The following is a 26,450-nucleotide window of genomic DNA, read 5'->3' as shown; positions in this document are numbered from 1 at the left end:
CAACAACATCTATATAATCTAGCAGTTACAAGTTCTTGTTGCGTATTTACAATTTTGCAAATAGTTTGAACTTTATCGGGAAACTTTGGTAAAGAATGCTTAGTTTCGAGATTATAAAAAAATATTTTATAATTATTTTACTTGGTATATGAAGAGGTTAATTTAAATTTACAAAATATGTGATTTCAGGTGAGCGCAGGTTCGTGTGAAAAACGACCTTACAATGACCAATGTATTGGTAAACTGAACAAACTGAATTGAATTAATTGAATATTTTTTTATATAATAACCCTTTCGTGTGCTTGACTTCTAAATAAAAGTGGTAAGTATCTATGTTACATTTTGTATATATTATTAATAAAGCACAAGCGATTATAAGTGCTAGATTTTAAAGATCACAGGTACATTTATTATGTATGCGACTATAGGATATTGTATTCATATAAATTACAACTATTACGGGATATAATAAACTAGGCATACTTACTACTAAAGTATTAATGTTATTGTTTGACAGTCGTTTCAATTAGAAGAATACATCATTTATCAATATAGTTGCAAGTATGTATGCTTTTTTTAAAACTAGGTAGGTACTTCGTATCGTAACAGTTAAATATTAGTAATCTTGATTGAAGTGGGCGCAATTTATTTTGATTACATATAAACTAGTATACTGTAAGGAGAAGTCTGAAAGTTAAATATAATTTTTCCTAACAATGCATGTTTCGTCGCGGATTTCACTGCGATATAATACTGCTTTGCCTTCAGTCTTAATTTATAAATAAGTTTTAAGTAAATCTACACTAATTAAATTGTGATGCTTTTACCAGAGTCCTTGAGTAATCGCTGTCGATAGCTGAAAAGAACCGTTTAAATTGCGCTATTTATAGTTAATATAAAGGCCGTAAATACGGTAAAATTATTACACCCATATTGGATGTATATATAGGCTTTACCATTCTGATAATATAAGTATTTTCGTAACAAAAATCAAAAAAGTGTCGAGGATCAGTATCTGCTAATGCGCCATTCATCTCCCAAACGTCGCTTATAACCCATAAAAGACAACTGACATTTCATGAGTTCGACAATTTTCACTGCGGCATTTTCTCACAATATGCCCGGTCGCCATGGTTACGCCCACATCTAAAATATAAAATACTGCCGGAAATAGCACATTCAAACTAACACTTGTCGAATTGACTAATTGTCGGAGACCGTGTTGTGAAACGCCGCAATCGACACGACATCTGAGGTGTTGCGCAAGGTCTTAACAACTTAAACATGAACACTCTTGTAAGTACGTAATACCTAATGGCCTGTAACCAAACGTATTTAGCAATCACGGCGGCGCTTTTCAGTCATACAGCGAATACTATCCATGCGTGCAGCCATCACCTTTATAAGCCTTAAATGCGGCAAAAAGAACATATTGTCAACATTGTGCAAGAAATCGGCATTTGAGCACTTATTCTAATGGATAAAATCTACTGACGCTAAAGATACGAAATCATTGTATAGGGATCGATAACTGAGCCAACAATCGGTGTTTAGTTGTGATTAATGAGCTGTTTTACTGAATTAGTTCGTCCCACATTTGCGCAGTATAATTATATTTAAAATTCAGCTTAAATTTGCATATTTGTTGAGAAAAAATAGTTTTAATTTTATTTTTTCAAACTTTATATACTTTACTTATATTACAATAATTTCATTAGTACGCATGTATATATATATATAATATATATATATATATATATATATATATATATATATATATATATATATATATATATATATATATATATATATATATATATATATATATATATATATATATATATATATATATATATATATATATATATATATATATATATATATCATATTAATATGTATATTGTTTATAGTACTTATACAACATTCATAAATTTCTGAAAGTAACACTTACACATCTATATTATACTTATGTAATTATAAATTAAATACTTTTTATCTTAATAAGCGTTTTCAGTTTCAATTCATTTTATAACTTAACATCGAGGTTACAGGCGATATCTAATTTGTTTGATATAATTTTGACCCCGTCCTTTGTTACGTAAAAATGGTCAATATTTTTTGGTTAGTTACGGTGTGATACAACGGTAATTTTGCATCTCGCGTGCAGGAATATAAAATGGAAATATCGATCTCTTTCAAAAACATTCCTGATTTTAACAAAAATTGATTGTCATGTTAAAATTTACACCTATTCATAAGTTTTTTTCACTGAAACGTAATGCATTTTTTATTTGTTCTTCTCCCGCCAAGCTTCGCTTTGTTTTTTAATTTATACATAAAATATGTTTTCTATTTTCTTAGTCATAATTATTTAAGCGTATAGAGGTAAAAAATTAAAATTAATATGAAAGATGAAAATGAACAAAATTTAATCTGCCGGAAAAGTTGTTGTTTTATTCAGTTGTGGTACTTGTTAAATTAAATTAAATTCACATATTAACCAACGTAGCGCGACCGATGGCGATTTTTCAATAAAATTGAGTTTGAGTATACAATTGCTAACGTTGTAAAATAAAATAAAATAAAACGTTTCAAAAAATGTGGCGAACGCTTTTCTCCTTTTATTATATCGTAAGCAATTGCATTCGAAAGTTGCGGGCAGTACTGAGAAAACACCTTGTCTATAAATTAGTATTTACATGAACAAATTGTAGTCTCCTAAACCCCTACCGGCATACCGTTTTTTTTTTGATAAAATATACCTATTGGTAGATAAAATAAATATATTTACGTTAGTGTCTAATTAACATTTATTATAATTTAACATTAAGATAGACGCATAAGTTTTGGTTAGTTAAAGGACACGCGTGCCTTTTGCAACGCCGTCTTATACCTCTTCATATGTAATAATATATAAAAAAAGGTCTGTAAAATTCGTCAATTTAAATAAATGTTCTTTACAAAAATAACTTTTTTGTGTTCCGATTACCAGCTATCGAAAGTGCCAATAATTTGAGTTAAAAGACATTTACAGGGATATTCTTAACTAGACAATGAAATACAAGATTTGCTTAGGTTTCCATCATTAGCTGAACACAGATTTGCCAATGTTTTCAAAAAGCCTCTGCAATAAATTACCTTGAGTCTTTACCAAGCTTTTAGGCCTCCAGATATACGAATCTAGACTATTTACTCTGTTCGCCTATTCACCTTCTCATTCAACAAATCTCGGACACTTACCTTGAATAATCTATCAAGAGTACATCTGCCCAGACTAAGGATAGATATAGATCAAGTTATAGGTTACGTGATATAAATAACAGAGTGTATGTAACATTTTCTTAACCCCGACACATAGTAAGTTTTTCATCAATGACAGAAAAATACTATTGCGGACGCAATCATGACATGAGGAGTATTAAGAATAATTAAATTAAATATTTGAAATAACTACTCACTAAAAAAGTTTGTTTCAATCAATTAAGGAAAAAACATTTTTTTTAATGCCTGGAGAATGTTCTTACCTCTGCGTTGACCGCACGGTGGACTATACAGAGTGTTTCGGAAAGGTGATGTGTGATGTGGTACATTACTGTTTGAATATAACATAATTGACTTAAAATTTAATAATACTTTAAAACCATCTTTAAATATTTATTTATTAAATTCGAGTTGTGAAATACTTTATAAAAAATTTGTGATAATTAACTTTAGTAAGCAAGAATTCTGAAATATAATTGCTAGCAGTTACAGTCGAAATAAGCTTAAAATGTGATATAATTTAATGCTATTTCTTTCACTGTATAACTAGGCCCTACGCATGACGATGGGACAGAATTATGTAAATTTTTGTAAGATACAGGGATTCAATTAGCAATTATATAAATATAGCTTATATAAATATCGATTTGGATGTTTTTTCAAACTCTTTGTCTTTTATAAAAGCCATTTTATTTTCAAAAAAGCGTCCCGTCTAACGCGTATCTCCAAATTTGTAAAATGTGTATACGATATTAGGGGTCGGTTAGTTGCCGGTGGTTGGTGTTTAAATTTCGATGTGAGACTATTGGCAGGAAATTTGCTACATTATCGAGTTACGAATTTCCCTGTTCACAATGTGCATTTCAAATCCCCAATCATGTCCCCTACCGCCTTCGCAAAAATCAGATCCTGCGGATTTATCGGAACAGTTTACCTGATTGTATGCCAACAGAAAACCGTTTTCCTAGGGCTCTGCATCATATCGTTCCAATGTTCCTTGCCAGAGCCCGAACTTTTGGGCCCTATTGTGCAACACCCAAGTAACGGATTACTGCCCATTATGTCGTTTCCTTGATCATAAATCGATATCTGAAAGGATATAACTTTTGTTTAGTTTTATTCATGATAGTTCATGATTACTGGTCAGCAACCACACCAGATAATGCTGAACGTTCTTCAAACTTCCAATTTAAATTTACTTCTGTTCTGTGGAATTCATGTCATTCCAAGAATGTACAGTCCACCCAACGATATACCGTTTTTGCGATATTACCTGGTATTTAACTTTTGGTAAATTTTTATGAAGGTGTAACCGCAGGCCAACCTCGCTTGGGTTTCTCTCAAACTCAACAAATAGATTCGCAATTCCGCAATGACGTTCGATAACCGTACTTCGGTACTTCGTGCATACAAATGCTGAAAGCTGACGGATTTGTGTAAAGTTTCGGTGATTCCTCAGTTATTATTAGTCCATGCAGTGGAAAATCCCACTATTACTTTAAAATGTTTATTATAAATATAAATTAAGGAGTAAATTTAGCTATACAAGGATGTTAGAATATTTATAAAAAAAAAGTTATTCTACATCAAAATAATCACTATCGTCACTGAACTCCCCTGGGGAAATATTTTTTAGTCATTAAATTGGAAATCAGTTTAAGCTTTCTAATGTGTTTTTAATATAGGAGATCAACTTATCTAATGGGCAAATGCAACTTCAAATCTAGCTACCTCAAGTTTAATCAAAGAAAATTTTCCTACTCTTAAAATACAACAATCCGCATAGCAGAGTTCTTGTCGTCTAACATTTTAAATACGGCCCTGGCCTGTGTTACACGTGCTGAAAAGAATGGCCCCTTCCGCTTTACAACAGGCGGGTCTTAAAGTCATTCCGAAGTCAAAACCATAAAAGGTTGTAAAAATGGTATATTGTTAGGAGAACTTTACACTTTATAGCCCACCGAAACCTTTTGTAATAACATAACTATTTAAAAATATATATTTTATTTTTTAAAATATATATGATTAGAAAATATATAAAATTTAGAGACCCCGATGCACATCAAAAATAAAGATTGTTGACTGCTGTTTACACCTTTGTCAATAAAAACAGTCAAGATATTGTGACGGTTCTACAGTTATCGTGAGCAGGAGCTGCCTTTTATAAAAACGGAGAGACACACACGCTTGCTTAGTCAGTTAAAAAGGGACACCAGAACGCGCAAATATAAAAAATTGAGAGATAAAAATAGAGCCGTTATTTAAATTATCAGTCGTGTGTATAGTGGAATAGGAGTGTGTAAATAGTTCCGTTATGTTTTATGCGAAGTGACTTGTTGAATATTGCCACCGCCGTTGTCGAGCCCGAAAATTTTTGTCGAATCAAAAACGTAAACAATATACTAAAGCACCTCAAGTTCTGTGTGTGGTATGCTCGAAGAAGACAGATTGAACGGTAGGGCCTCATTCCAAACCGGATCGCAGTTTGCCTTCTTCGCTGTAGTCTTCTTCTTTTTTATTCGTTTTCCATTTACTATTAAATGCACCTTCACGAAGGGATCTGTAGAAATAACGTAAATAACATTGCTTTTGCGTTTTTTTTTTTGCAAAACTAACACATTACATTGTGAAGGAAAAACTTACCGATGCAGTCTTTATCTTGGGGCAGGAACAAGTTTCTCGCCTTGACGATACTTAAAGTCAACCTTTCGGCTGAAGGCAGGTAGTTCAATGAAATGAGTATTTCTTGCAGTTCTTCCGGTGGCTTTTTGTTTTTCGTTATCTCACCCCATATCTCTATACTGTTCGCGATATCGATATCGCTTAGTGCCATTGAAACCTAATAGCAAATATTCAGGAAATTTCAATCGAACATCGAATTACACCTGTGTATTAACTTAGATGATTTTTTTTTACGGTAAATAAATATTGAATTCTGTAGGGGTCGACTTGAGACACATTTAAAATTTGCATTAGAAACACACAAGAAACATTTCAACTAGTAATTTATGTAATTAATAAAAATTGGTACTTAAAGTTGAAATTCTTTTTTCCGTTTTGTTTTTATTTTTATTAAATATAGAATGAAAAATGCTAATTAATTTTGTGTTTATGCTCCTTAGTTTAAAAGCGCCAAATATGCCCCTAACAAGCGTATAGTAATTGTCACTTTAGGAAGTCAGCCTTCTAACCCATGGTCACGAGTCACTTCTGACATTTCCGGTACTTTAGTCACGGGTTTTCGGTAGATTTTAACCGCGAATGGTACTTTGATGTTTATCAATTCTCATGATCACGTCACATGTCACTCGATGACTATATTACGGTCGTTCCGCTGCGTTCCTTTCGTGCCAAAACAAACTTGTGACTAAAGCCTCGTTTATCAAATTTGTTGCATAATATTATCTGTTGGGAGTGATCTGCAGTCTAGGAATCCGATTTACTAATATTCATTTAACGCAATGACATTATAATGTGCTTGGCGTAATTATAACTACAACCGATACAATATTCTGAAACTCACCTCTCCGATGATGTCGTTTCTAGAAAATCTATCGTAGTCGAAAACTTGTAGTAATAAGCATTTGGACTTAAGTTCCTCGTGGGATACAGGGAACTTAAAAAGTTGATTGAAAAGTGGATTGGGATCGTTTCTATGTATAGCCGTTTGTCGCTTTCGTGTATCTACTTCAGGTACTATCGCTAAACGAACGTATGGATCGTTGAAACCTCCTTGATCGCTTCCTGCCAAGTCGTGTGCTAGAAGAGACGATACAATCCTGAATCTTAATTGCAAGAGAAAATAAATTTCGAAAAATTTGAATAATTTTAAAACGGATAAAGATATTAAATTCATCAACAATAGCAACGAATATAAATCTTCTTTATGTGTAATATATTTTGTTTTTTTATTATTGCCTTTACGTTTTATGTTCAAGTATGGCTTATTTCCATTTTCCATTTTTATTATTTTCTATTAAGTCAAGTTAAGGTATGGACTCCGTGAAGGCCAGCCCAACGTCTCAATATTAATCTCATTTAAATAATTTTATCTACTCCCTTCTGTAAACCACCTAATTATACACCGATCTATCGTGCGGAAAGTGTCATTTTACCGCGTCAGTTTCGTTCCCCACGGATCCGAGCCACTTCGGGCATTTTCGGGATATTAACGCACGGATTTGGAAGCAATCGGATGTTTTCGTAGATGTTATCGCACGGCTTAAATTTTGACTTTTGTCTATTCTGGCGGTCGTGTCAGTTATTGTATTCGCGTTGTTTTGCAAAAATATATCCAAAAACTAACGGTCGAAGAAAAAATATATTATGCAACACGTTCGGTAAACTTTTTAAGTCACTCGTTTATTAAACACTCGCTCCGCTCGTGTCAAATGAACTCGTTAGTCAACTGCCGTTCACCGCACTTGTTGCATAATATGCTATTGTATTATGCTTGCATTATGGGTCTGGAATTATAGAACTCCTCCTGCAACTACGTTTAATATTAGATTCCATACTTTACTTAATAACTGATAAAAACGTGAATAAATAAAACAACGTGCGGAGAGAACATGGGAATATGCGTTGACTTGGACAAACACCTAATACTGTTGCCGAAAAATCACACATAATGTGACAGACATTGCGTATTAAACAATTTTTTTAAAACACGCTTTATATGCCTAAAACTTACGACGGCAGCGCCAAAATTTCCCGGCCCGAATAAAAAACAAAGTAAAGAAGAATTTTTTATTATTTTTCAATGTAATCCCCCTTAACTTCAATACACTTATTACTTCTCTGCATTATGCATTATCGTGCAAACGTTTTACACGTATGCACTTTCGCAATCTATCAAAAGAATTCCTTCACAATCCCAAAAGATCGTGGCCATCACCGTTTTTGTTGGCAGACTCTGAATTTTCTTGGAGGTGCTTCACCCTTACGCCACTCCATTGATTCTTTTTTCGATAGAGGGTCATAATAGAGAACCATAGTTTCCTCTGCCGTCACAATAGTTTCATCACAGGTTTCGGTTCCACTCACAGAGTTCCAAAAATGACCGCGCAAACTCCACACGACGTTGTTTTTGAATAGCCGAAAGGTTTTTAGGAACCCATCTTGCACTAACCTTATGCATACCTCAATGATCATGCAGGATTCGACGAACACTCGTGTCAGAAAGCTTAGTAATTTCTTAGATTTAAGATTTTAAAAATTTAAAATTAAAACCTTTAAACGTCGATCACTCAATATCGCAACAATATCTTCCGTTATGACCTCCACTGGTGGACCAGTTCTTGAATCATCTTCAAGCGACTCCTGCCCCATTCGAAAACGTTTTGCCCATTCATTCACTACAGAATACGAAGGAGAACTTTGGCCGTACACACCATCCAGCCTTTCTTTAATAATTTTAGGTGCTAACCCTTCTTTTGTCAAAAACTGCTCTATACTCAATTTGTGTTATTTGCGACATTTTTTCAGACACGTCTTGTTTAAAACGCTGTCAATAAAAACCTATTTGACGCAAGTCTTCCATTTTTTTTTTCGAAGCCTACTTAAAAGAAGACAACGTTTTATCGTTATACTGGAGCTGCATCTATATCAGACCGGGTAATTTTGGCGCTAATTTAGTTTATCTATAATGAATAGACAACTTATACGACGATTCTTGGAAACGAGTGTTCTGTTATTTTTGAACTTTCGAAGTTAAATTTTGAGTGTTGTGTGTATACCGTGAGTGTATACGTTATCAGGGAAACTGTTTAATTCCGTGTTCCCACAAACCCTTCCCTTACAAACTGGCGCCCAACGTGAGGGCCGTCTCTTACAAATTTAAAGAAAAATTTTTTCATTACATCACTTCTAAAGTTTTAAGCTACAATTAAATATATATATATATATATATATATATATATATATATATATATATATATATATATATATATATATATATATATATATATATATATATATATATATATATATATATATATATATATATATATATATATATATATATATATATATATATATATATATATATATATATATATATATATATATATATATATATATATATATATATATATATATATATATATATATATATATATATATATATATATATATATATATATATATATATATATATATATATATATATATATATATATATATATATATATATATATATATATATATATATATATATATATATATATATATATATATATATATATATATATATATCAAAAAAATTAAATCAGCAGTTCACGAGAAAGTTAACTTTGAAGTTGACCCAAATGTTGGTGGTACGTTTTGGTTTTGATAGGAAGCTTATTTCAAAAAATGTGCCAATAACGCATTAAAAAAAATTACCCTCGATGAGATGAACAAGCAAATCGGATCGGTCGAAATCGTAGCTCAATCGGAAGTGCAGTCTTCCGAGACCGGCACCTCCTTTGCCTTCACCTATGAAAAGGGGTCCGTCCTTTTTTACGTAAAGGTCCGGTTGAATTGCACCCAGGGGGCTGGCCGGAGGTGCAGATGACGCGCTGTCTGGGGTGGCGCCTCTGGACGGTGGTATAAAGAGCGGCGATAAACATCTAAGATAGAATCGAGTTTTTTCGATTAATGTATCTTAAATTTGACTAAAAATTGCGTTTTAACTGATTTAGTCAAGTGAGCGCATATCAACCTTGCTATATTAGCCGTCCTCGGACTCGCAGGTACCGGAGAATTGCAGGAACTGCCCGAACCACCCGTCAACGAAGCTAGACTTGATTGTGAGGGTGAAGGAGTACGCAATTCTGTTGTAGTTGCTATCGCGTGACTCATACCCAGACCCGGTGATGATGAACGAATATCTAAAGAGGCCGCCCGGTGAGGTGATGGTGACCGACTGGTTGTCCGTTGCAGAGGGTAACTGACAGTGTGGGAGGCTTCGTAATGGTGAGGTCCGTGATGAGGTAGGTGAACTTTGCCGTCCGGTGCAAAAGTGCGAATTTGGGGTGAGGAGCCGCGATGACTTCCCTGTGGTAACAATTACATATACAAGGTGTACGGCTAAGATAAAAAGGTAAGAGACGGGAAACAAAACTTGTGCGCGGCCGTCCAATGTCGATAAAGGTCTTTAAAGCAAGAATAGTTTCCGTTATTTAGATAAAAGAATAGGTAGTTGGAAAATCTCAATAAAGACAGAAAATAATTAATTACGATGATAAGAAAAGAACCTGTCCCTGGTGCCTCAGATGATGATGATACAGTGTGCCCAATTACCATATTGAATTTTTTTGATTTTTTTTGTATTATTAGTTTTATGAAAAAAAAAACAAGTTATTCTTGAAAAACAGTTCTGCGTTAGCTTAAATTTGAAATACTTGGTTGAAATAATTGGTTACACGCATACAAGGTTTGTTAAAAATTATGAATTTTAAGGAAGAGTGAAATATATCTCTATATCTAGGCAAGTGTTATTAAAAAAAGTTGTTTTTCAACTCCCGCCCATAAAATACCTAATTACACTTTACCATTTATGTTTCGTTCCCCACACATCTGAGCCACATGTTGTTTAGCGAAAATGTCCCCAAAAACTAACGGTTGTAGAAAAAGTATAGTAGGCAACCCGTTTGGTAAACTTTTTAAATCACTCGCTTATTAAACACGCGCTGCGCTCGAGACAAATAAATTCGTGAGTCAAGCGCCGTTTACCGCATAATATACTATTAAAATTGAAAACTATTGTCAGATGTCCAGTATTATCAATCCGCCATTAATATATAATTAACGCATTGCATTTGAAAAATTAATTAATACGTATTAAGGTAACATTTGTATTTTATTGCAATTGACTGAAGACAGATATATACGCCATCTCTTTATGGATATTCTCGACCATATGGTCAATATTTTGAAAATGTAGACGCAATTTTATCAATACTAATACAGAGAAGTTTAGTTTAGTTAGTTTAGAAGAGAAGAGAAGGATCGTATGTGAGCTTCCTGCGATTTAAGAAGAAACGCTGGAGGTATACTTCAAAGAGTCCGCGGCAATATGAGGAAAAGTGCTGAAGCGTGGATCCTTCAAGGTAGAGGACACTCATCTAGTTTCTATGATCTACTTTTTTTTTCAAAAACGTTGATATTAATGTACGGACAATTTTGTTAATAATTGTTACAATAGTAGGCAGTGTTTTTTTTAATAAAAGTCGTTTATTATTTATATTGTTGTTAGGATGTTATGTTATTTCCTTAAAATTTCTATTTTTTTTTTAAAGGGCACTAGTTGGTGACTAAAAACTATTTTTCACAAAAAAAAGTCCTCGATTTAACCAGTGCATTATTTTTTATTTGATTATTTGTTCAAAGACAGTGTTTCCTAAAAAAAATGACATTTGCATTCGTTTATGAGCAGATTTGATGTCCTAATTTTTTTTTTAGTCCTTCGCACGGTTTTCACTTAATAATAAAAACTGATTTCTCTGCATGGATTCTATCGTGAGCATTCACATATCGGTATAAACGCCGCTCGCTCCCGACAGAATCCTGTGTAATCATCCCAAAAAAATGGATATAAGTTTATAGTGAAAGTTATAAATGTGTAGTCGTTGTCGGCCCCGCTGTTTTTCCCGTCCACGCCGGTTGAAGGCCGGATTGGCCCGGATGGTCCGCGGGGGGAAGCCGTTTTTTGTTATCGGTCAAAGTCCTTTATTTTAAGCTGAGAACAATTGTTGGTTATAGTTTTCTTGTTAACTGTTGATCTATGACCAAGAGAAGAAACTCCTCGATGGACATCGGTAATGGGCGAATGGCCATGGTAGTTTTGCTCAGCTGTTTGTAAAAAGCGAAGAAGAAGAATTAACGATATTGTTACGACAATCCAGACAAGATGGCCTAATGATCCTAGCAGCCTTCGCCAATAGAAATAAAAGAATAAGAAGAATCCAGAAAAGAGGTTTTTATTTTTCTAATCGGAAACCGGATTACAAAAATCAAGAAATTAAATTTCTTTAGAAATGGTTGGAGATTGTAAGAATCATTTTTATTTTAAGAGAAATCAGTGGCGTACAAAATCTGCCAAAATCTAGACACTACCGTACTCCCGCCACCGATGTATTTAAAAAAAATTGTGGTACACTAAATGATGCCTCTTGATACATAGTATATGTGTGCCCAATATCTAAAGTGGCATTACAAATATATCAAACGTTAAGACTTTTAGGACATAATATATTCGTATGAAGTTTTCTTTTTGAAATGGACCCAAAAATTTCACCCTTAATTATTGACATTCGATTAGAACACAACCTTGGTGTATGAAAGTTATTGCGTGTATTAATTTTAATTACTAAAATGGGGCGTTTAAATAATTTAAACTAACCCCAAACTTTATTTCTGTGTGCCAGCATGCCGACCGTAGTCCAAAAGATGAGACGGATCTATGAATGAAATATTCTCAATTGCCACAAAAATGTCGATTAAAAAATGTACACGAAATTTCGACACTAACCTGTTTGGAAGCAGTACTGTCCAAACTGCTCTGGCTAGAGGCACTGGGCGTCCGACAAAGCAACGATTGCCCGCTGGGGTATGACTTGGATTGGTGTTGAAGTGAATGCGTGCCCACCGGGGGCGACGAACACAAATCTAAGGGGGTTTTCATAATTTCAGCAGTCATCGACTGGGCTGAAGAGTTTTGCGGCGGCTGAACGTTTAGTTGCTCTTTTGATACGTTAAAATCCTGAAAAAAATGTTCCAGTAAGCAAGGAATTTCTGTTAGCATTCAGATTTTAGATTTGTGCTGCGCCCTGCATTTATTTTGACATGTTCCACATGTTTCACAGTTTCCCTCTACTTGGATATAACTATTATTCTCAAAATTTAGTATTATACTGGATGTCCCAATATTCATATTAAAAAACTCTTTAACGTTGACTATTTGCACAGGATAGTTCTTTACTAAGGGATTCTTTTATATTTGCATGCGATGAAAATAGTTACCATTGCGCAGAATATCTCACATCATTTTTATAATTTTATAATTTTTTGAAAATGTAACACTATTTTCAACACCAACCAACCAACCTAACCAATTTTTAACCATCCCTTGTACAGGGTGAGCCAACAATGGAGTAAAGTTAATACCTAAACTTAACACTTTTAATGTTATTCCAAGATGACGTAAAAGATATATTCCACGGAATTTGAATTAATGCTACAGGGTGTACAGTTGTAAGTACTTGTAAGATCTTTCAGAAAAAATAGTAATATATATGGTGTGTTATTTAAGGAAATCGAGATTTTTTTCAATTTTAAAATGACCCAAATGTATTCATTTGTTTTGAACACCATGTAGCATCTAATACAAATTCCGTATTTGTATTTACCATTTTCTCACAACTTTTGAAACCAATGAGACAATGAACTTTACTCTATCGTTGACTCACCCTGTATGTATGGTAAAGCGAAACGCAGTAAACAATGTATATTAGCTTATGGTATGGTCTATAATTTAATTGTACATCGACTGGCTATGCCTGTCCCCCCTACCTATTGTCAAACCTTTGTTATTCCTATTTTCTAATTTAATGTGATTTTCCACAGACACTGAAACATAACTTTGTTTTTAGCATTATAATGAAAATGATAAAATACAAAAATTCACTTTAATTACATCATAAAGTCATAACTAAAATTGATTGAATGAAAAATGAATGTAAACGAATTGCAATAATTGCTTCCATATGGTAACATTGAGTTAGTTTCTTTACTAAAATTCTAAAATGGTAGATTTTTTTAAACAGTACTATTAAAAAAAATTCAATAAATGGTGTTTCTGCCGTACAAAACCTTGCACTGTACGCTTAATCTAAAATGGTATTCCAGAAAAGAACCCAGAAGCTGTCTGCAAAAGTTAGACTTTTTGTTTAAATAAAGGACAGGAAGAATTCTTCGGGGGTCTAAATTATTTAAAAATCTAGAAAATTATTTTTTATTTCGAGAACGGTAGGATAGAGATAAATAGGTGAACCCGAACAGAATTTATTTTATTTCTTAAGTAGACGCTAAGACATACAGAAGTGGTAACACTGCCTATTTGAAAATATATTAGAGCGATAGAGCACCTCCTTTTACATTAACCTGTATGTAAATCCGTTGCTTCGTTCGCCAGATACTTCTAATAGAGCATCCGCTGTGCGCCATAAGTGGTTTTTAAACTCGGTGTTTGGGGACGATGAAGCACAGCATGACGTGAAGCAATATTTTCGAAATAATTCGATTTCCAAACTTCCATAGAAGTTGTTCATATAATGTTTAGATAGTACGCTATGTACTGATTAGGCGTAAGCAAAGTGTCACTTTAAAGGTATGCGTCCACTATAGACTTTTCACGTCGATTTGCCCTCACCAGGGCACTCTAGTTAGAATTAGTCTATGATGTAACTAAATCATGGTCATCTAGCGAGAGCTCCAGTGTGAGATTAGCCTTGGTCTTTGTTGGGCTATTTTCTCTAGGTAGAGCGTGCCGTTTGAGAAGCATGGCGTCCACACTTTCTTTAACACCAAAACTCACATTGGACAATGAAAAAACCTAATATGAAATGCGTTCGGAGGACATTAAGAATTACCGAATTAGAAGTGGGTGGGAAATGGTATCATTTAAAATGTCAAATAAACAGTGAAAGTCAAGTCAAGAAACTGATGAGAATGTGTGTAAAAGTAATTGGAAGTTCCTCGACCATTTACAATTTGTTACGAGAAGTAATAAAAAATGTATTTCAATTTAATGTAACAAATTATTTGTAAATTTGAATTCGGCAAGCCTTCATTCCTCCAATTTATATTACTAACTGCACCATTAGTTTCTTGATCGAATGTACCAACGGGCGCATATACAGTTCTAAACGTTTCTTGTAATATTAAGTAATTGTGAAATATGCATTTGCCAGGACAATTTTTAAAACTTTACTGGTGCAAGTACTATCGGACCTCTCAGAACCCGAAATCGAGCTGATATTGTATTACTTTTGAATTTGAGTTTTCAATTAGTTTTAATTTTAAACGAAGTTCTTACCCACTGCCAAGTACCTTTCAGTCTTTCAAATAGTGAAATCGCTCATTCTAAGTTTGTGTCTTGTTTTTTGATCAGTAGCTCCAGTTTTTTAGAAGACATTCCTATTCCTATTCTACCTGCCTTGCGTCGCTGTCCTTTATGGTCAGCCCTAACGTCTTCGTTCCCTCCCCTAGAAGAACCCGGTACTCTCGAGTACAGTACCTCTTTCGTAGAGGGTTTGTATAATTACTCGGACTCAATGAATTGAGCTCCTAGTACTCCTAATCGGCCGCGCCTGGTGGTGCGCAGTTGGTTAGGATATGAATTGGAGTTTCCTCTTCTTGTAAATACCCCCATGATATGAAGGTGTCTTCTTAGATGACAGTGTTCTGTTAGGATTCCTACCCGAGTTCGTAATCGCGCGCTCCTGAAATTGAGAACCCACTTTCGATCCTTCAGAACTCTGTCTGTCTCAGTTCCGGTAAAGTCTCCCAGTGCAGAACGAACTCCTTCACGAGCCATTTATTCAGCTCGCTCTTCAGTACGCTGTCTCCGGGCCAGCAAAAATCAGCAAAACACAGAGACTATCAATATGTTGTGCGAAGAATAGAAAAACAGTTTTATATTATATTTTCTATATAGTAGGTGTTAAAAAGTTAAAAAAAATTAAATTCTATTGATTATTTCGGTAATTTAATTAATAATATACTGAATTCATATTTTTTTAAAGAACACAAGTTTTCAATTGATAAAAATACTAAACAGTTCAATTTATTATAGCATCTACTTACTTTTATTTTATATTTATTTCAAGGAATAAAAAGAAAAAGAACTTAGTCTCCAGAAAGTAGTAATGGAGAAACAGTGGAAGTCAGTTTAAGGACTGTACAGAAAATTATATATATAAAACAGCATAACGTAATACTACGAATACTAAAAAGTCTAAAAAACTGCTTAATGTTATAAACCAAAAAGTTAAAAACTCTCATCGATACTTATAAAATTTAAGAAGCCCTAAGTTGTCCTTGAATACAACAAAGGCCATCGGTGCTACTTCGACAACCAGTACCAGTTCTCAATTCCAGTAGTCCATTATTAATCATTCTGTATGTTGCACTGATTTGTTCCACTACTTGTGCATAATATGATACAATAATATGATACAACGTAACTTGAACATGCTTAGACCATCACCCACATGTTTTTGCAATAAGATTTTGCCTCTGCCCATATGAATTTTATTGCGTTAAACCGACAATGATATGGCGGCAGACGTAGAATCCCATGACCATGTTCACGCAATATTTTGCTATTCAAAAGAGTTCCGATTTGTTATAGATTTTTGATTCTGTTTTTCAAGCCACTCATAAATAATATTTTTCTGCCAAGACGAAGTAGGTTGTTTATTTAAAAATCTTCGATTTTCCACTTATCAAATTCAAAACCAATGTTTTCAGATTGCCACTTAAATTTGACAATGTCAAATCTAGTGTGCGGGAAGCGTTATTTTACCACGTGAGTTGCTTGTTCCACGGATCCGAGCCACTTCGGGCATTTCCGTGAAGTAATATCGCAGGAATGTCCGAAGTGGCTCGGATCCAGGGGAAACGAAACTTACAAGGTAAAATGACACTTTCCGCCCGCTAGATCGGGCTAGATCGGTGTATAAGTAATTAGATGTTTTACAGAAAAGAGTAGAAAAAAATATGCACAGTGTACGAGCAATAGATTTTATCTTGCTAGGGAAATTTAAATCTAGCTAGCTGTAGTGTACACGTTCCTTAGTCATGCGAATGTGTGATCGGATGTTTTCTTTAAACTTTAGCCAGTCATGGTATTTTGACGTTTCTCAGTTCTGACGGTAACGTAACACGTTACTGACAAAATGTATTTGTATTGTGTGGCAAAAATGGTATCCAAAATCTAGAGGTCGTAGAGAAAGTATATAATATAATAATAATAATAATAATTATTATTATTATTATTATATTTATTATTGATACAGCGTAAAAACTACAGACCGACCGTTTTCTTCTTCGCTTCATCTTGAGAAAAATTCTACTATCTACAGACAAGTTTTCCACTGGGACCGTTTGAAATTTAAAGATATTTTCTTCGGTCGTGTTTTACTAGAGTATCGGAAAATATTTACTCGGAGACTTTGCTTAAGAAATACGTTTTGGGAGATATTGCCATCGCGGTCAAGTGCGTCGACTTTGATGATTCCGCAATATCTGTGTTCTCAAGAATTCTGAAACAATTTTGTGTTTAAAAGTACCATCATTTCCGCAGCGTGTCGCTCTATTGGCTTAAAAGAATAACTTAATCAATGGTTATTGCTTTGCTTATCAGATATATCTTTTCAACTTCTTTGAAATAATAGAAACGGAACGTATATTTGAACGTATTTTAGCAGCGCGGTGGTCGCCGTAGTCAGATTTAGAACCTCAAAATCCATGTCGCAACAAAGCACGAACTTTTGAATGATAGTCGGGAACGTATATTTAGTTATTATAGTTAAGTAAGCGTTTTCAATTACTACTTTCAAATGTTATATTTGTGCGAAATACAATCGCAACTGGGAATTAGTTAGTAGAAGTTCGCTATGTGTTCGCCAAATAATAGCAACGGGACAAAACGTTTTGTTAGACTTTGGCTCGCTAGGTGTGATTAAATTCAAAATTAGAAGACGGGTGAAACTTTGTTTAAATACATGTCGAGTGGGTATATATAATAAGCTTACTAAAATTAAATTATGTTTCTGAAAACCGAAATTCATATTAAATAATAATCCGGAGTATACGAAGAGATGCCCCTTTGTGTATTCTTGACGAAATACAAAATTACGACATGCCGAATTGAAGTTATGCAATTAAGCTTACCCCTTGCATTGCACGCTTGAAGTATTACCAAACATTGATTAGTTACTATTTATTAGTCAGTTGTAATAAGTAATTTAAGGCGACAGAAATACGAAATTTTCGGACAACATTTCGTATTATCAATTTTGGAAAATAGGGACCCTGAATAGATCTGTGTATAAAAATTCAACTGTAATTTCGGACGTTTTTACATGTAAATTCCCATAAGAAAATTTAACGTTCATATTAGCGGGAATTTACATGTAAAAATGGCCGAAATTGCACTGTTGAACGCACATAGCTGTTCTACTCAAAATAAATAAAACGATAATATGTTTTTCTACTCCCGTCCGTAAAATGCCTGATTACACGCCGATCTAGCATGCGGAAAGCGTCACTTTACCGTGTGAGTTTCTTTTCGCACGGATCGGAGCTACTTCGAACGTTTCCGGGATTTTATCGCACGGGTTTGGGAGCAATCGGACGTTTTCGGAAATATTTCCCACGCCTTGGATTTTTGACGTTTGTCAATTCTGACGATCATGTCAGGGACCGTATTTGTGTTGTTTTGCGAAAATATATCCAACAACTAAGAGTAGTAGAAAAAGTATAGTCTGCAACACGTTCGGTAAACTTTTTAAGTCACTCGTTTATTAAACACTCGCTCCGCTCGTATCAAATAAACTCGTGAGTCAAGTGCTGTTTACTGCACATGTTGCATAATATACTATTTTCTATTCCCTCCGCTATAATACCCAACTAAACGCTAACCAGGTGCCCGCTGAGTGTTGCTTGAAAACATCTGCTTCATTAAGGTAACAGTTCTACATTCATCGAGTCACTCAATGAATACATTTGGGCTTTAATTTTTTTCGAAAAACACGTTATTAACTTATTGAAACACTCGTTTAGTTAACATTCGCTCCGCTCGTGCCTTTTTGATGTCCCAGAACGCAATTTTTTTATTGATACCCATTCAAACACCAATGAAAAATAAATATTTAATCGTTGTGCACAAAAACACTCGAAACTTCATGTGTACTATGAAATATGGCTTATATATAACGAGCAAATGTCAGAAATTGATTAGATTCTGTTTCGAAATTATGTAAAAACAGTTGCGAATTAATCCGTGTTATAAGAATGCGTAACGTAATACATGGCAGTAAATAATATTAAAACATAAAAACCCGAGTCCTTTAACTGGCAGCTTAGCAAAATCTATTAATCTTCCCACGAAAACATATTAAAAACTAGTCCGTAAAAGGGTAAGTCATTTCTCGGATGATTTGCACAGAGACATTTTAATATTATCGACTTTTGACAACAACTGTGCTTGCCATTCTTACATAATAGCATAACAGCACCCTATTATTATATTATTATTATTATTATATTATATTTGAGGAATACTCAAAAAATAAATAAAACCAAATCTTTAAGTAGGATACGATGTCGATGTCGAATATAAATAAATATACGCAACTAATTGTTCTCCAACAACATTACTATCCATGAAAATTTGATTGTTAGGACAATTTGTTGTGAGCGAATATGTTTAACTACAATATATTACAATTTCATTCATTTCTGAAGCGTATCCAAATAAAGTAATAAAATAATTGAATTCAGCTAGGGAATTTCCAAAAGCGATAACATGTGATTCCATTGGTGCATTTGGCAACCGAAACCAGGTAGAATATATTATTGACACCTGCATTTAGAATTAATACAACAGGAATGACGTCACTTGAACACCTGGTCGATAGGAAACGCGTGTCCTTGTCCTGATTTAAAGTTTTTGATAGACGAACTCCACAAGCCATACCAAAATTGGATTTATTAAGGTTTTTATATAACCGAATTTAAATACCACAAAAATGTTCGTTGATTTTATGATTTCTTTAGTGTCAACACACAGTGTCGACATTAAAATTGACGTCTTCGCTAAGCGCATCCCTAACCCCAATGCCGCCACCAAAGGCAAATACCTCCAAACTGTTACTGCTACTGTTGCTTCCGTTCCTGCTACCCCATGCGCGCTCCTTGGCAGCCTTCGCCCAGAGTTCCAACCGTTTGTGCGTAATCCAGCAGCTAGCGGGGCTGATTCCTGACATTTTCTGACGTGTCCGAAAAGTCGTAACCGAAAAAAACCCCTCGAGAAATTGAATTATTCGGCACTTTTGAGGCAACGTGTCTGCCGCGTCGCCGCCATATTGTTTACAGTGTAGGCGACGCGAGTGATTTTCGCTGGGGCACTCACGCGGAGGGTCTAAATGTACTGAGAAGAGTGGTGGAAAAGGGGTCCGATAGATCGCGAAATCAACGACGTTGCCGGCTCTAGTTGCAGTTTTCCAAGTCCCGAAAATATTTGACCGTTGTCAATCAGTCGATTTATGCTGTTTACTTTTTAAAGGGAAACCATATATTACGCGTATATAGAGTAAGTTTAGTAAGAGTAAGGTAAACTATAAATACGCTTTACAAATATTGTTTCTCACTTATTAAAAATGTTTGATCTATTTGCGCTGTTCTTTATTTTATTAGTACCGAACTCACAATAAATCTATAAAGCGACCATAAAGTCCTTATAGAAGAACTACTATGCTAACCTATATCTCCGAGGTGAGACTAGAAATATGAAAACAAGTAATAAGGTAGCAATACCAGAAATGAAAGATCTTACAAAAACACCCCTTCATCATATCAATTATATTGAGAGATCAATGAACAGGTAAATGAGAGAAAACAAGGAGATGTATTGCAAGAGATAATTCATCAATACAGAAATGGCTCAGAAGGGCGTCTTGAGACAGTTTTAAATAATTAGCAACGAAGAACAGAAAACCCAAGAAAAAACTGTTTTAAAATCCAAAGATTTTTTTATAACTTGTATTGTTTGTTTTTCACTGGTGATTAATTAATAATCTAATTACGAAATTTCAGTACTAATTAATAATCTAAATGTCTGTACCATGTCATGTCCATCCCTTAAAGTTATCTATAGTTGTTATTTGTTTGTCGCATAAATTCTTATTTCTGTCTTCCATCTACCTTGCGTTTATGAAACGATTAATGAATCATGTTGAAAGTACTGTTTAAAAACATGCAGTTCATGAAATAGTGCAAAAAATTGATTTGATTGATGATTTTAGAACTCAAATTTGTGTGGAACGGAAACTTTGAAATTTGTTTCTCGTTCTTGACGCTTTGAAGTTGTAGTAAAATCCTTTCGCGCTTTCATTTTTAAATCGCCTATTTTTTATTTTGTGCTTAACCCAGAAAAAAAATATATACAAGGATAAAAATAAAATGTTGTTTGCTTGAAATATTATAATATTTTTTTGATGTTAATAATTAATTGAAATATGGCAACTATTTATGATTGACTTAAAGATTATTATTATTATTATTAATTATTAAACATGACCGGGGTTTTGGATTAGTTTGGGTCTTGCAGATTATTTAAACTTAATTTTAATTTTTTAAATTTTCAGTATATACTTTTTAAAATTTCACTGAAAAAGAAGGAATACAAAACATTGCCATTCCTTTTCACAAGCTTGATCAGGTGTAATACAAGAACTTTAAAAAACTTAGTAAAAACTGGTAATGTCTTTTAAGGTCACGAAATGACCCAATTTGCATTCGCTTTAGGTCGGATGGGATCTTTAGCACACTGTTTAAGTCGAGTGAGTTTTAAAATACTTGCTCGTCACTGTGGCAACACAGGACACGTCCATCTCCGGGCATTTAAGAGCAGGATATCGTCAATACGACGCTCAACAGGTTAAGGGAATACGGTTCGTGACGAGTCAAGTAAAACAAACCGCTTTTTGAGATTGGTTTAGGCGGACCGACATTCTATAATAAATCATTCAGCTTGAGCGACCTACTTTCGGCATCTATTAGACACTCGGTTGTGCGTGAAGCCGCCGACCAATTTGATTAAGTCATTATGAGTTAAGTGGCGCGTAGGAGTCCCTTCTGTAGAATGGCTGTATCTTCTCCTTACGCGTTTTAATGGTTGGCGGTGAGCATAAAAGGTCGTCCCGTCTAGCTTTGCGCTAAAAGCTTTTGTAAAGCTCAACTTAAATACGTTTGCAGATCCCGAGCGATGAAAGGGTCGGATATATATGGGTATCCAATTTTCTACGCTTTTGCTGGCTATCTCGATTATTAGTAGAGTTTAAAGGTTGCGGTTTTTGCACTATAGTGTTCTGCTTTGGCATAAAAAGTTACTATTTTCGGCACTATCCCTAACTCAATTGTTTATTTCCTTCTAGGAATAGCAGAAACAATTCATGGAAATTTTTTCACTAATAAGTCGAGTCGAGATTTTGACCAGGTCCTCGTTAAAAATAAATATATCTTTTTCTTAAAAAAAAACACAACGGTAAGTTGGGAAAGGTCTAAAACGCCAGCGAATTTTTTACAAGATATCCATTTTATATTGTAGCATCGCAATTCAATTTTTGTTTTCGACTACAGCTTTTTTATTTGTTTGGGCTATGCTTTCGGATGCTTTCTACTGGATATTTTCACCTGTGTCGCAACTTTTCGTGTAAAATGGGAATATTCGTTTTACAGTATGCACTATTCTTCCACTTCGATGCGCTTTTCGCAAAATTCAAGTCTGACTGATACTGGCGCATTCAAATTCGCCGAAATGTGAACGATCGAACGATTTTTCAAAATAGAACGGAAATTTTACAATTCTTTGGGTTTTCTCGATTGGTAAATATCCGATAAAGTCATACACCAGCGCTCACTTTGTTCGTGTACCGATCAGTCCAAAGTTATAACGCTAGAACAGAATAAGGTATGGACTTTTAATTTTTAATCAAAAAATGCTTTCAGGTGTTGCTTTGTACTGGCTTCCAACTAACCAGAACCTAATTATGAGTTTTTGTAATTAACTGTCATAGCAGGCTTTTCCGTTTTGAGTGAAATAAAATATAGTTTGTGTAAAATTTGAATTTTCAGTTGTATATCCTCACCCTTATCACTCCACCGTCATGTTTATAACAAATTATTTAAACTCTTAAAACAGTGCAAATGTATAATTGTTATTGTTACATTAAGGCTCTATAAAAGAATCTTCGAAAAATCTATTCTAAAAATCGTAACAGGTATACGGAGTGTGAGGTGCCAAAAAGACCACTAGTTCTTAGCCATGAAAAGTATAACCTCTAAAGTTATAACCTTTTTTTCTGTAAAATATTATACTGAATAAATAAGAACAAACTTAGTTGATAGTCGTTGGATGTCGGTTAGCACGTTGCGGATTTTGCGGGTCTCTAATCCCGGTCGAACAATGACACAATACTAAATAGGTGAATTATTTAGCAACATTTTGTTCAGACCAGCGAGACTGGACAGCGCTCTCCACAACCCAAATATCTCTGTATCACCAGCCATAAAGTATTTTTAAAGCCATTAGATTACTAGTCTCAGTATTAATATGTTCTTAACTCTAGGGGTTTTCAAAAACGTAACTGCGAGCCAGAGAAAAAGTTTATAATTTACAATAAAATGAATTTCTGTTCTCCTTTCAGTATTGATTTGTAAAAATTCGTTAGAATGTTTTTGGCTAAGCAGCTTAAACCAAAAAATGCTCAAGACGTAACAAAGTGGCTCGATCGATTTCAGCGGTAGCGCTGAAAGTTTCAGCAACTTTATGAGAAGAAAAAATTAATTAAAATTTTCCGCCGGAGGAAAACATAGAAAAACAAGTCGGCGTATTAATTAGTAACCTCGTTAATGTTAAAAAGTCGCGGAATTTAAATGTTAAGTACTTTTTCTTTGAAACTGAAGCTCAATATTATATCGGGCTGGTTTTTAAAGGTGTGACAAAAAATATCAGTGGAGGAAACTAGGGTGCATCAACATTTTGCTACTAATTTCTTGAACAAAATATCTCTCCAGTTAATTGTGAATAACTGCGATGTTTTCATTTGTAGAAACTTGAAATGTTTTGCAATATTTTTGTGTAGAAGACAAAAATTTATTGATTTTTATTTTTTCTTTATTTTATCAACTATTTTGAAAAATATATACCGGGTGACGCATTGCCCAATGAAACATAGGAAATCCCATGTAAATTTTTAAGTTCCCAAATATTGGCTCCCCTGTCCATTTTATAGCAATGTTGTAATATAACTTTTTGAAGGAGTCGGTATGATTAACTCATGTACCGAGTTTGAATATATTTTAAAAAGCCAATCTTCAATTACAATACAATGCAATACAATAAACACCAGAATATTTTCCATGACGCTATTTCCAAAACTTGACGCTCTCAAGCTGGATGATGACATGAAATAAAGGTTGGATTATGATAAAAACATGCGTATTTATAGGTATATCATTATGTTTTTCTTAGGATCAACCTCATACTCTTAAGATCTCCTTGTTCCTTAAAGCGTTCTTGGAATGAATATCTTTTAAAGGACAGTTTAATAATAATAATAATAATAATAATTTATTGATGTTAACAACCCTACCGTTTTACACAAGTCAGCAAAAGAATCTACAATTATGTATAATTACGGAGGCACCGCGACATAACACAGAAAACGCTAAACATTATTAAAATTGGTAAAAAAACTCATCAAATGAGTAATAGGCCCCATCCAGCAGAAGTGATTTGACCTTAATAGAGAATTGTCTCTCCGGCAGCTCTCTAACGCTTAGATTAAAGAATTTATGTCCGTAATAGTTCTCATAATTTCTAGTCTTTGCAATTCTTGAGTAGTTAATCAATATATCATTTCTGTTTGTGGTGAGACGGTGGCAAACATTAATATGAAGGGGACATTGATCCTGGTTGCTTTTAGTATACTTTAATGCCGAATAGATATAATAACATGGAACAGTTAATATTTGGAGATCTTTAAACTTTGCTCTTACGTCATTCCTATAATTCAACTGCGTCATCGCCCTGATGGCTCGTCTCTGTATCGAAAAAACTCTTTCGGTATGTGAGGAGTGACCCCAAACTAAAATTGCTTAGCTAAATAATCCCTGAAAGAGTGAAAAATATAGCATTCTGACTATACTTTGAGAGACCTCGCCGACCAAACCGCAACAAGCTTCAAGGAACAACTCTAAATTTGATCCTCAAGTCTTTAATTAAAAATAATTATTAATTATAATAAAAATATGGCTACAAAACATTGCTAAAAATAAAATAAAATAAATAAAAACTTTTTAAGTAAATGTTCAAACAACAATCCATTAACAGTTAAACAATATCCAAAGCGATCATAAAATTCATTCCTAAGATTGCTTAATTGATATTGTAAAGTCCACAGAAAGAAGTAGCTCGGTGAAAGGTCAGGTAACCTGGGTGGCCAAAGGATTTGACTCCTCAATAATATTCCCGTTAAAAGTATTTCCCAAATACTCCCTAACCATACGGGAATTATGGGCGGGAAAACCATCAATTGGAACCAGATCTCCTGACCTTCGCGAACAACTTCTTCTAGTGATTTTGTAATGAATCCAAATAGGTTTCTGCCTTGAGGTTATAGTCCATAAAAATGGCCCAATTCTTACCATAACATTTATTTTTTAAGGATATTGGCTTCGCTGAAACATATATACTTTTTTATATCCCTATCATTATTTGCTTTTTCCATCACTTAAAAACAAAAGTCTACTCTTCTTTCTTCGTCGTCTTTCCGTAGCTCTTGGTGCTTTTCGTATTTATAGGAAATATATATTGTGGTTTGGTCGGGATTTACCGCTTGTCGAAGAATGTCTCTTTCTTCTGCTCTATTATCGACATTTGTATCTGAACATTTGAAGTTATTTATTACCGTGCCTTTGGACTCGAATTGGGTAATAATACGTTTAATTGCAGAAATCGAAGGTATAGTTTTAGAAGGAAAATAAACTGAAAACATCTTAGATACTGCTCTAAGACTGATTCCTGCATAATACCACTTAATTATGGTTACTTTTTCTTCAATCGAATGATACATATTTAGCTTTAAAGCGCGTTTAATAACGTATAACAATCACAAATAAAAATATTGTTACTGTCACGAATTCTCGTGATGTCATGGTCAAAATGTATTTTATTGGTTTTTTATTGATTTATTACCTAAAATATAAAAAGTTTCTAATGTTGCTATTATATTTAATTCAGTAACTGAAGATTGGCTTATTAAAATTCATTCAAACTCGGTCCATGAGTTAGTCTTCAAAAAGTTATATTACAACTTTGCCATAAAATGTACAGCAACCTATAAATTTACATGGGA

The 26,450-nt window shown here is 33.9% G+C and overlaps 1 protein-coding gene across 1 annotated transcript; it reads right to left on the bottom strand.

The window, feature by feature from the left end:
• Positions 1-1,009: 1,009 nt before the first annotated feature.
• Positions 1,010-20,610, bottom strand: LOC132705631 (synaptotagmin-5-like). Its single transcript, XM_060676340.1, has 9 exons — positions 20,172-20,610; positions 12,776-13,006; positions 9,965-10,299; positions 9,646-9,872; positions 6,785-7,020; positions 5,905-6,100; positions 5,673-5,821; positions 4,196-4,350; positions 1,010-1,146 (listed from the first exon to the last, which is right to left on the bottom strand). The coding sequence occupies exons 1-9, from the start codon at positions 20,295-20,297 to the stop codon at positions 1,095-1,097; spliced, it is 1,707 nt and encodes a 568-aa protein (XP_060532323.1). The 5' UTR covers positions 20,298-20,610; the 3' UTR covers positions 1,010-1,094.
• Between the last annotated feature and the right edge of the window lie 5,840 nt (positions 20,611-26,450).

Source organism: Cylas formicarius, unplaced genomic scaffold, assembly GCF_029955315.1.
Source record: "Cylas formicarius isolate icCylForm1 unplaced genomic scaffold, icCylForm1.1 PGA_scaffold_7__23_contigs__length_41026272, whole genome shotgun sequence".
In the NCBI taxonomy this organism is placed as follows: Eukaryota; Metazoa; Arthropoda; class Insecta; order Coleoptera; family Brentidae; genus Cylas; species Cylas formicarius.
This window is presented reverse-complemented; position numbering and strand designations above follow the sequence as displayed.